Raw genomic sequence first — 13,754 nt, forward strand, 5'->3', positions numbered from 1 at the left:
ATCTTGCACTTTGCGCTGCAACCGTAGCTAAGCTTGGCCTGCCTGGGAGATTGGAATAAGAATTAGTTATATTAACTAGGCGGAAGGTCAATGTGCATTTAGATTTCGTCACATAACAGGTAAAAGGAGGGCAGAGAAAAAGGTATATTTTTACGTGAAGAAAAATCATGTACAATTATAGGTAGGAAGGTAGTTTTGAAATTGTTCAGGGAGGGGACAATGTAGAACTCTTGAGCGAGGGTGGGGTATTTTAATTCTAGATTTGTAGTGTGTTAGTGACCACTTTGTCAATTTAGGTTAACTAAACACGTTACTTTTTGACAATGCACACTCTTGATTAATTTCAAATTCGTGATTAAACATGCTTTTGTGGAACTGGTCATAGAAATACATCATCGACTGGGGGAGGGCAAGGAACATTTCTGCATAGAAAATAAAGGATTACTATAACAGAATTTCCAGGCTGAGGGAAATAAGTCAGTTCAATTTTCTGTAAAACCTTTTTCGCTACAATAAACAGTTTTTTAAAGTTACATCACTAGTTGGCTGCACCTATATAACAGACCAGTTTGTGTGAACAGACACGTGAACACAGGCACACTGACAAAGCAATGCAATAATCAATTAAAGTCCCTCCGTTGTATTTTTTTCGATTACGTTAATAACGCTGCAGGCTTGTTCCAAGTTCATTCATAATGTACATCGCCCACTACCCATGTTTACACAAATTTGTACATTTAATTATCTTTGGCGTTTTATATATATTCACACATAAATATCACGTGATACAAAAACCCATACAAATGTAGAGGAAAGTTCCCTGCTATCTAGAGTAACGTGCGTCCTCAATCAACGCCTAAATTCCATTTTTAGTTTATTTTGATTTGATAAAATAAAACATTTGTATATGTGGTGTCAAATTCTATTGATCACTGACCCGAACAAGTGCTTTGCGAACATGTTCATTTGCAGTTGTCAGATGGGGTCTGACCACTTCATAACCACTATCATGAGGAGATGTCTCCCGGGTCACAGTCTCTCTATCACAGTTTATTGCACTCATAATTAGTGGTGTATCAACACTATCTATCACATGATACATGATAAATGTGACGTAATGACAATGTAAACAAACCATCATGGGAGGAGTCTAGAACGCTTCACTGTTGGAACAGCTCAGCAGATCAGATGCAAACATCCTTACCTGGTCAACCATTCCTGGTCACTTCATAACAAACATGAAGTTGTTTCTTGTTTTTATTCTGACGATTGTATCGGTGTCATGCGTAGAAAAGAATTCCACAAATGGGTGTAAGTGAAATTATATTTAAAATATGTATTTATTGCAATCATTGTATATCTAGTTTAGTCAGCAAATGTCCTGTATATTCATAATATATTTTTTTACGATGAAAATTATTATAATCATACTGTTCATTAATTTTCTGCAGACTGGGAAAGATTCAGCCGCTTTATGGAAGAATTTGGACCTATTGCTGAGGACATAATCGCCAAAAAGACACCAGCTATTCCTGTAAGAACTGGCTCACTTGACTATGCTTTACATGCACTTATCTACTCTTATATTCACAAGTAATACAACTTTAATATTTTTGTTTATAGAGGAAACAGGACTATACATTTGACTGTGAAATTCTACCTCCATCTGATACAACACCTACTTCCGGTGAGTGAAGAAATTGTGATTATTTCAATTCAATGTGAACATTGCACTTTAAAGTTACCTCTATGTTTATTTTGTAACACATTTATCGAATATAGCTCCTAGCAATAAGGTATGTTTTTTTAATTTTATTTTGAGATTGTTAACCACCAAGACGCCTTTTAATAAAGGTATACACTGTTACCTATATATTTTACACTTTGACCTGACTCGTCTATATATACTAGCCTATATTGCCCAATAAATGTCGCTTTGGACTGATAAACAGATGCGTTGAAGTGCGGGTTAATACATGTTGATATGTACAAATGTCACTATACTGGGTTAATCGAGACTGCTATACTTCAATGCAATTGGAGTTGCGCCCTCAGTCGACACTCACAGAGGTAATGACCTCATAACAGATACAAGTTAAGTCTTGGCTTCTCTTGTTATTCTTACGTATTTCACGGTTATCTTTTAATTGTAGTCCATAAACTGCGACCCGCTGATATTGATGTTGTTGCCGCTTTGGGAGACTCTTTAACGGTAAGTATGTGATTTATGAAAGACAGACACGGATTCATGGACACTCGGAGCAAAGTAAAATTTGTCTCCAATATTAAGTTCACGTCGTATGATATATTAGATTGATGATTTGATAGTATATAGCGCACTTTTTACAATTCTTGTCTTCAGTTGGTCTGGGGCTATTTAACTCACTAACTTTACTGCAATACGGATGAATATGCAGTTTTGTCGTTAACTGCACTGTCAAAAGAAGCATCAAAACTATGTATTGGCAATGTGTTGTAGTGAATGCATGATATTATCGTGTTATTATAATTCATTCATTTGTTTAGACAGGCTGCTAATGGTGCCGGTGCGTCAAATCCCATACTAGTTCTACGAGAGTACAGAGGACTATCATTCAGGTAATATAAATGTATTCATCACACATCACACAGAGTTCTACTGGCAGTGTTTGAAAACATCAGATTTATAATTACTCCGACCACTGTATGCCTCTCTGACGTTAGCATATTCAAACTACAGCATGATCGTCTTTATTTTTTATGTGATTTTTGTTTTTTTTGTTTTAGCATTGGTGGTGATGATACCTTAGAGGATGGCGTTCTCACTTTACCAAGTATGTAATAAATCTCATAATGTGTGCACAATACTGCTGACTGGGCACCACGGATAATTCGTTCCGTAAATTCAAATCCTCAGTAATTATCTCTTTAAAGACGAGAAGCATACTTTATTAATAAATTCTACACTTGTATATGATTTCTTGGTGATTCTTGTCGGATATAAGATGATTTGGTATTGGAAGAAATCCATTTCATGATCAGTGAGCACAAGACACTATTTGTTGCTAGCTGTTTTTACAAAAACCAAATATCACATCAATTGCAGAATTGTAAGACATACATATAGAAGTAATGTATAGTGTAATTGCATAAACATTTGTTTTCGTATGTAGATATTTTAAAACAGTATAATTCAGAAGTAACTGGGTGGTCTGAAGGAATAGGACGAGTCGATAACTATGAAGTATCAAGATTGAATGTGGCAGTACCAGGAGGGAAAGCAGAGTAAGTTAACTGCAATTAACCATAACATTTAACACCCTCACATGTTTATGAATATGATGAAGATAAATTATTTCTAATAATTGTTTATGTATGTAGTTGATGATTATGATTACATCCATGAAAAATATTTAATTTTAAGTCGCTAGTGTTTACCATATCGCTGTGCGGTTTCCAATAATTAGAACACCTGATTCACGATCTAGATTAATTGTATACATTTCACTTTTATTGGCGAATTACAGTGAAATACTGTTACGACAGAGATCTCGAGCAAAACAGATGCAGCCCGTAGCTATCAAACAAAACTGCCTACCTCAGCCAAAATTGTACCCAAGGTGAAACCAACAAACTACAAAGTTATGTAGTTAAAAATGAAATGATTAAAAGTAGAAGCAAAACTTTACACTGTAAGCTGGAAATACAGCTACTAAAAAGACTCAGTTGACTCTCAAGCAAAAGGCCGCCAACGACATAACATACACAGTGAAGAAGACGCACAGACACCTAAAGCACAGACAACTTAATTCACCTGGGTGAAGATGGCATTATTTTGGTGGGTATCTTCACCCTGATTCGCCAACTTTGACAATAAAGTAGGATGTCATCATTTAATTATTAAACTAGAATAATTTTTGTCAATTATTCTATTTTTCCGACCGACTTAAACGAGGGTGAAAGTCAACTTTTGGAACAAATCTTAAAGTTTATGTCTGACATATAATATGATACTCAAGCTACATAAACTCTTGTCTTCAAACGACCAGAATTCTAATGGTAGACTAAATAAACCAACCAGTTTAAACAGTATATGCAACTCAATTTACTGCTGTAGCAAGCAAAACTCAGTACAATCAGCGCGTAGATTCTACAATCAGTTACATGTACCTTCTGTAGTGTAAATATTTGTTTGATTTTAATATGTTTAACAATTTTATGACGTAAAACTATTCCAATTTATAGGCTATTTAAAATAGTCTATATCGGATATAAAAATTGTACATTTTTACTTTTCAACTATTATTTATTTTTGTTCTTTCTTGGTCCCATAATTTTACTCAAAACTGTTACTATTGTCATTTTAATCCATAGAAAGCACTTGGATAATCAGCTTAAAAAAATTAACTATTCTAGATATTTTCTAATGACGAAGTTGAGCCATATTTACTATTGATGCAACGCAACAGAACGTAACATTGGTGTTGTCATACCTTTGTTGCCAGTCTCTCTAAGGAGTGAATTAGGCAAGGGATTGACATGTTCTTGTTCTTCCAAATCATGAGCACGTATTGCAAAGGACAGCGATATAGTGTTGAACGACAACACGTACAAACACATATGCAAGTCAAGGGGTTAGTATGAGTGATATGTTTTCTTTCACGTTTATACAGTGATATGTATGATCAGACAGTGGACCTTATCAACAGATTGAAAACCCACGAGTCATTGGATTATGAAAATGATTGGAAAATGGTTACTCTATTTATCGGTGGCAATGACCTGTGTGCATACTGCCATGACCCAGAAGACCACACTGCGGAACAGTATACAAAGCACATTAAAACGGCGTTAGATCTGATGCATGCAGAGGTAAAATGAACAAAGGGTCGATATGTCGAACGAGGAGGAGGTCTATATATTTTCGCCTCTTTAATGTTAAACCACAGTAATGTGCCATACATACTTACTGTCCAAATGAGTTTCAAGACAGTTATCACATAATCATTTATGGAAACGATATCACGGTGTGTGAACCAATAGAAATGATGTAGTCGTGAAATTCATAGTGACGATATTTTTGGTTACTATAAACAATACAAATACAAATGTTGAGACATAATAATGAGCTGCATCTACTCAAACACAAATTTATAACTTTATTTGTTATTTTACATGATCATATGTTTTAAACTGTCACCAGGGGCTGTGTTGTTTAATTCTTTCACTTTCTTGTACAGATGCCGAGGACTTTCGTTAATTTAGCGCAGACCGTGCTGGTTACTGAAATCAATAAATTAGATGATTGCTTTTGTGATCTTATACACCTGTGAGTAATCTGAACGAGCTTTGTACCTGAGACAATGATGTTGTTGTTTTTTTGTATATAGGATTCCACTCTATAATAAAGTATTGCATATATTTATTGTTACTTAATTAACCTTTTTGCAGTTTTCTCTGTGACTGTGCCAAAGCAACGTGGTCCGATGACTGGCAAGAAATTCTAATACTGGCAAATAAATATCATGTGAGTGGTCGATATTGTATATATATATATATATATATATATATGTGTGTGTGTGTGTGTGTGTGCTATATTGTATACTGACGAAGTCCCATCATGCTGTCTACACTTAACGGGCACACATTCCATTCAAAATAGAGAATATTACCATAACCACCTTAATATATTCATTTTTTCAGCAATGTACAATTTCACATTGTATTAATACATACAGTCACATATGACGTATCGTTACTATAGCAACACGACAAATAGCTATACAGTATTGACAAACAGCTATATATATATACGAGAATACAAAATGCGTATTTTGTTTATTTCCCAGCGTGCATTAGAGGAGTTGGTTGAAGATGGTAGGTATGACACAAGAGAAGATTTTACTGTAGTTATCCAACCATTTTTTGAAGAGACACGCATACCTCCTGACGGTGTAAGTATCATGTATTCTCACTTTCTAAAATCCATGCCAATGGATGGATGTCATAATTAATGAAGATGATTCTCTTCACATATTATTTCGTAATCGCTGGTTTTACACTTCTCTTCAAATTTAATGGAAACTGTACGGGGCCACAATGCACCCACACCCAGTGTACCGAAAGCACAATCTTCTGTTTATTTTAGCATATCCTGTCATAAAGACAATGAACACATTTCCATACAATAACTTATTATACATAATACACATAAACAATAATATATCTTATTTCTAGGAAGGTGGATGGGATGATTCATTCTTTGCGCCAGACTGTTTTCATTTCAGTGAATACGGGCACCAGGAATGTGCTAAGAGTTTATGGAATAATTTAGTAAGATATGTTAACATTATAATAAATTAATAATATTTCGGTTGCATTCGAAACTAGAAAGATTGTAAGAACAAAGGAAGTGTATACAAATTAGAGAGATGATTTGAACAATGCATACTTGCATGCAAACTAGAAGCGAGATTTGAGCAATGACTAATTGCATGTTAATATACCTATTATTAATTATACAGATAGAGCCAGTAGGACAGAAACGTACAGCTTGGCACCCTGACGACATTGTAGAATGCCCATCTGAGGTCAGTTACATACATAATGTTCACAGTTTAATTTACGTCGTTATTTGTAAAAAATAAAAACACTGGATAATTTGGTAATATAATAATGTTTTTTCTTCTATCAACAGGATTTTGAATTCTTCTATACATATAAGAACTCAGACAAAACCCCGCAACAACCAGAACCCGTGTCGCAAGCACATATGGTAACCATGACACCCATGTTATTAGTTCTGTTTACTGCCACGGTTCTACAAATATGTGTATGATACGTTTGTGGTTATGGATGAGTTTAATTTGTTGGCATAGCAACTGCCACTTTAGACACAGTAAATACTTCAACTCGTGCAAACATATTGTTGCGTTGAGTTTTGATGTTGACTAAAGAGCGATTTTATAGCTATCTACTGTGAGTTAATACTGTGTTTTATAAATATGCATGTCTCGAAGTTGTTGATTAATTGTATGTATGACAAATATACACACAATAATGTTAATAAACAAAAACCATAACATAACAATGAGTGATTGCAAACATTTTTAGTGCGAGTATTGAACATGTACTTGAAAAAACCATAGCGAACAAACAAACAAACAAGTAACAATCTGCACCGGAAAGGTTCACTTAGTCCCAGCGGATAGCTGATACTCGATTGAACGACATTCTTGACCTTTATCTGATTGAGGATTAGTCTGGACCTTCCAGATATTAGGAACTGACCGAGATCGAATTATCTTTGAGCGAAGTAAAGACTTCTGTGTGACTAATCATCCCCATATATTACATATTACAGAATACATTTTAACCTGGATCCTGGTGTTTTGTACACATTTCGGCTACTCTTATATGTACATTTTATTCCTATGGTTTTATAGTTAATCTGTATATAACTGGTTGGAACACCCTAAATTTGACCCATTCGAAGTTCAAAGACTTTGTCTATGCCTCTTCTATTTCTGACGTTAAAAAGCATACTGGCATGCGTCGTCAATATGAATGGTTGGAATAACCATTAAAGGTGGGGGATGGCGGGGTTGGCAAAAATATGGTATAGTTGTTTTACAGGTTAATATTATAATACATTACAGTAAAACGTAAATAATGAAAAATGTAAAAATAGGTGAAGTTGATTTACCAGGATATCTCGATAATTACAAGGATGTATCACCTGACTTGCTAAGAGTGGTGGTGGTGGTGGTTGGGCTGGTAGCGGGGGAGGGGGTTGTTCCATCAAGCAACGATAGACTGGAACATGATATCCATGATTCTTTGTGCTAGGTCATAAATAGTCATAAGATGGTCCTTATGTGGATCTTGCGTATACCTGCTCTAATAATAGTATGCACGTTTTATGAACAATGAACACAAATTTCGAATGTTCGAGTACTTTAATAGCATATTCCATTTGAAAATATGATCCCCTTTCCTTTACGAATTGTGTGGCAGGATTCACTGAAGTTCTTCAAAAGTGTGACAATTTCCGCAAAATAAATACCTATAGATTGTTGGGGCTGTGAGTCAGTCAGATTAAGCTCACGGGCTTATCTGGGATATAAAGTCCTCGGAGTTTGGTGTTAAACCATACACGATTTAACATACGATTACATGGTATCTCAGATGTAGCGGAGATATTGCCAACACCAAAAAAGTCCTTTCTTGAATAAACGATGATGACACATTCTGAAATTATTATCTAGGGCGCTTGTTACCCGATTTGATTAAACAAGTATTTGAGTATTTAAGTATTTGAGTTGACCATGTTTATTTTTTTAATAAACTAATTAAAATAATAAATTCACATACATTAAAATAAGAATATACTTTTAGACATTGAAACAAAATAATTAATTGTCTTAATACTCATATGAAGATATAGCGAATTATGTGTATTATTAAATGCCATATTGTTGTAAAATTTTAAAATAAATTTCGAAATCAGTGAAATCGAACAAGAGTTTCATTCTTGAAAATATATTTTATCGGACTAGATAATGATAAACGACCTAATAACCAGGCAATTTGTGTTCAGTTCAAGTAAGCCTTTCCATTCGAATTCATTTTATATACAAGCCAAATGATTCCAAGGAAACAGACCAATAGGAGTATAGACAATATCACAGTCGCCGTGATAAAAGCGCCAGTATAGTCTTCACATGTCGTAGTAGGCTCATCATCAACCGGATATGACGTTGAGACGTCACTCAGCGGATTGGCAGTTGTAGTTGTAACTCGAGAATTAAGGTATGTATAAAAGTATTCGAAGTCCTATAAAGAGAGAATACCAAGTTTAATGATTAACATGTTTAACTGTATAACCATGGATATATAAAGATATTAGCAATATCCAGCGAGCGTATATTATATATCTAATATGAAATAAACTTTTCTAGAAACACGTGGTTTGTTTTACCTCTGATGGACATTCCAATATGTCACCTGGACGCCATGCTGTCCGTTTCGCACCCACTGGTTCGATCTAAAAGATAAGAAATATGTATGCCAAGTTAAAAGATTTAATTAGTTTATTTAGTTTTAAAATGTACGATATCCATATATGGTCTCCAGCCCATCACGTTAATCATTTGTATAGCTGTTTACCATATTATTCCAAAGGCTCATTGCACATGCTTGATGTCCATATTCGTTGAAATGAAAGCAGTCTGGTGCAAACATTCTATGATCCCAACCACCTTCCTAGAAGGCAAACACATTCTCCTGATTAGCGAATCGTAATCGATGAAATAAGGTAGACACTATTATCAACAAATCACAAATGAAAAATACTTACACCATCGGGAGGTACATATGTCTCTTCAAAAAACGGTTGAATAACAACCGTGAAATCTTCTCTCGTATCATATTGTCCCGTAGATATCAAAGTTTTCAACCCCGTCTGCAGTTATTTTGGATGAGAATTTAATTATCATTTATATGTCAAACATTTATTTTAGGTGTGGTTCAAATAACTAAGATCACCAGTTTATAAGTTAAAATTAATTTCAAAAAAGATGTAAAATATGTAATACAATGAATATTACATCATGACAGTTCAATGGGAAGACTTACATGGTAATCCCATGTCAACTGTAACACATCCTCCCAGTCGTCGTTATGCCATTGCTTTGCACAGGTGCATAGTGAGCTGTAAATACAACAATTCTTAAATTAAGACACAAGTATTATGGCGTGTAAGGCGAATGCGTAGCACATATAAACGCGAAATTATAATACAGTGAACTTACAATTGATTACAGTAAGAAGTATTGAACTTGTTAGTTTCTGTCACAACTACTGTCTGAGCTAAATTGACAAATGTCCGCGGCATCTGTTGAGTACAAGTCAATACATTAGATAGGTGTATGTGTCATATTTGTTTGTGTACATTATTATTATTATAATATCATTGGGAACAATAATCTATTCCTGATCTATGTTGTTGCACATGTTGGGGTCGTCATGTTAAACATACAAACAACAGGAAAGTCTTAAATAGTCTGCTAGTTTCATGGCATATGTAAAATTACATCGGAGTCTAGAGATAGTTGTTATTGCTTCGAGTCATTGTTGGTGTGCAGTACATTATTATTATTATTATTATTATTATTATTATTATTATTATTATTATTATTATTATTATTATTATTATTATTATTATTATTATTATTATTATTATTATTATTATTATTATTCATCTGTCACCGTAACGCCATAAGTTACAGTGTGCTGTAATTTTACGGTATTTTACGGGGTATTTTCATCCTAACTGTTTGGGTTTCTGCATTCATATGATTTATCCTTGGAAGAATTCAACCTGTACTAATTTGTGTTGAGTGATCAAAAATCTATATTTCAATGCTGCAAGCACAAATTGGCACAGCTACATATACAATAACCTAAAATACATCTGAAAAATAAAAATACCTCCCCTAGGTTCCTAATTATTGTTTTCATTGATATTATTTGACCTTCCTTTCTTTTTTTGTATTCATTTAATTATCCATTTTTCATTTTAGTCATATTTTTTTTTATTTCTAGTTTATATTATGCTAATAATTTGACAGATTTGCATACGACCAAGAAAACCATTTTAACTTTCATACCCAATCCTGAACAAAATTGTCCATTTCATTTACATTACTAACATGGTAACAATGACCTGTCAAATTTTTAACACTAAAATTCTATTAGTTAGGACCGTTACAATTCTCACAATATGAACTAAAAATAAGAAAAAAAATACAAGTAATACCGTTTGATGCATATAATCCAAGGCTTCTTTAACATTTTCTGTATATTGTTGAGCGGAATGTCATTCAGGAAAATTGCAAGACGCACATAAATCATTACCACCGATAAATATTGTCACCACTTTCCAGTCATTGATGTAGTCCACTGAATCAGCAAACAGTAAACGTTCAACAAGATCTTCAGCTTGGCGCCGCATATTTCTACAAATATATAATAGTCAAATATTTGAATGTCAATGAAATTTACATAACAATGATCATATATCAATGTGCATATTATAAATGAGATAACAATCAAGTATATATCTGATATGAATCAATATTATAAATGAGATAACAATCAAGTATTTATCTGATATGAATCAATATTATAAATGAGATAACAATCAAGTATTTATCTGATATGAATCAATATTATAAATGAGATAATAATCAAGTATATATCTGATATGAATCAATATTATAAATGAGATAACACTCAAGTATTTATCTGATATGAATCAATATTATAAATGAGATAACAATCAAGTATTTACCTGATATGAATCAATATTATAAACGAGATAACAACATGTATATATCTGATATGAATCAATATTATAAATGAGATAACAATCAAGTATATACCAGCGTGAATCACTATTATGAATGAGATAAGAGTCAAGTATACACATGTATGAATCAATATTGTAAATAGATATTAATCCATACAAAGAAAATTCATAGCTTACGTCGATCTTGATCCTGGAATTGCAACATTAAGTCTTGAGATGTTATAGTCTCGACTACCACCAGTCTCCACGGACCAGCCCTTCAAATCAGCATTGTATTTACGCAAAACATCTATTTAGAAAACATTAAGCACATTTTTCGGACAAATAATAGTGTACATTTTTCTTCATAATGCATAAAATTAAAATAACCTAAACTATCCGCAGTCAAAAGAAACTTTATAAATCCAAAAACACAAAACAACTGACACACGGTATTTATGAGTCAACCTACTTGGAAGTGTGAGAACGCCATCCTCCAAACTATCATCACCTCCAATGCTGAAAACGTTATATAGAACGAAACGGGTTACAAACAATATTAAAACATAACACGTGATATAATATTGTTTGTTTGTATGTGTTACCTTACCTCCATGATATTCCCCTGTATTGAGTACTAATTGTACTAATATTTTCTGATTTTGCTCCGAACCCCGCCTGCAACTCGAATAAATTGTTCAAACAAGAATGATTATTACAAATAAATTTTGACAAGCAATTTTAAATGCAATCGTGTAATTTTTTCTCTAAGATTTAGGTATGCGGACATTGTTCTGTTATTGATCTCCGCAGATTTGTCACCATGATTTTTTCTGTACAAATTATTTTTTTATACAATTCTGCCATCACGCCCAAAGTTTCATATGCAATTTTTTTTTTATTTGAAACATACCGTTATTGAGTCTCCGAGAGCTGCCACGACGTTAATGTCTGCTGGGCGAAGTTTATGTACTGTAAATATCGAATAGAAGAATAGTCATGTTACACTGATATAACAATCATCACAGTGTCACAGTTTGAATATCGCGTTAATAAATAATGTTGTTTACATGCAATATTATATATGTGACATTTGATCAATATCGAACACGACGGGTCCCGGTAAATGTAACGCTTTAATTTGCCATCAACTAATATACACCAATGAGTGATTTACTCTCGGCACAACATACTTCATCTTTCACGAAGTTGAATCCATCCAGCCAATGAATGAGCGTAGAGCAAAACGACGTCAGTCCAACATGTTCCAATGATGTTCAATCGGCCAATAGAAACCTTTCGTTTCAATTTGAATTTTGAAAAGTATAAATATTTATAAAGATGAAGGGAATGGGTTTCTCGTGCCGAGAATAGTATATTTCTCAAATAAAGTCTCCCCATAGCTTATAACACATTAGATTAGGTGCGGTGGTCAACTGCAGCTACCTCGATAACATACCTGACGTGGGGATAGTATCCGATGGTGGAAGAATCTCGCAATTAAATTCGTTCAGAGATGAATGAAAATCTTTCTAAAAAACAATAAAACTAAATTATGACCTATTACACAGACAGGAATACGTTGATTAATAGTGGTAATTATGCAAACACTGCTGGTTATAGCTATTCAGCTGTTTTATTAGATGTACACACGACATGTTTACAGTCTTAATATGTTATCTGTAGGAGTACAAACACATGATAACATTGATGACCTGTTGCATATTATGAGACAGATTACAGATCAGGCTATATGTGTACCATTATCGTTCGGTAGTATCAATAACATGATTATGTTGTCAGATATAAAACACGCTGTTGGACAAAGTGGGCTATAGTGCACGAGTACAGCGTTGATGAACACTTTGTTATAGGCGTCGTTTTGATCACTTTACATCACCTATATAAAGAGCCATGTATTTTAATTTCAACACGAACTGCTAAAATATTAGCACCCCTGCCTGCATAATAACTTTTTTAAAATTGTACAACAGGTGAATTCTGTTGTGATTTATTATAAAGCGTGCATAGACTGCATATCGTCTCTATTCATTTGAACATTTTTTTAGTTAATTAACTCATGAATCTGAGCCAATTTCGGCTCACGCTCGTCTAGGAACTGGTGAAAAGAAGAATATTAATTAATGTTACTAATGTTACTTACAGTTTTCCACTCGTCGGGTGTATCAATGAGCTGAGATAATTCGTCAGGATTCCGTAAATACGGAGATGCTACTGTAGATCAAATAAGTGGTGTTTTAGACCAAACTAAACGCATTCATGTTAATCCCAGTAACGATCGTATAACTATGACAAAGTGTACTGTCAACTTACATGATTCTTGGGAATCTACCTTTACAGAGTCAATTGATGGCAATAGCGTGACTAATGCGAGGAAGCCAAATGCTGCAATTGAAATATCCAT

At 33.8% G+C, this 13,754-nt stretch overlaps 1 protein-coding gene and 1 pseudogene across 1 annotated transcript; one reads left to right on the forward strand and one right to left on the reverse strand.

The window, feature by feature from the left end:
* The first annotated feature begins 1,238 nt into the window (after window positions 1-1,238).
* Window positions 1,239-7,069, forward strand: LOC146748101 (phospholipase B1, membrane-associated-like). Its single transcript, XM_085504676.1, has 14 exons — window positions 1,239-1,311; window positions 1,452-1,534; window positions 1,624-1,687; window positions 2,154-2,212; window positions 2,531-2,598; window positions 2,767-2,813; window positions 3,153-3,264; window positions 4,653-4,851; window positions 5,220-5,308; window positions 5,431-5,506; window positions 5,829-5,933; window positions 6,217-6,312; window positions 6,504-6,569; window positions 6,677-7,069. Exons 1-14 carry the CDS (start codon window positions 1,239-1,241, stop codon window positions 6,815-6,817), a joined length of 1,278 nt encoding a protein of 425 aa, XP_085360802.1. The 3' UTR covers window positions 6,818-7,069.
* A 1,505-nt stretch (window positions 7,070-8,574) lies between these two features.
* Window positions 8,575-13,754, reverse strand: LOC146748102 (phospholipase B1, membrane-associated-like; annotated as a pseudogene).

The sequence above is a fragment of the Saccoglossus kowalevskii genome, chromosome 2 (assembly GCF_978046115.1).
Source record: "Saccoglossus kowalevskii chromosome 2, keSacKowa6.1, whole genome shotgun sequence".
Classification (NCBI taxonomy): domain Eukaryota; kingdom Metazoa; phylum Hemichordata; class Enteropneusta; family Harrimaniidae; genus Saccoglossus; species Saccoglossus kowalevskii.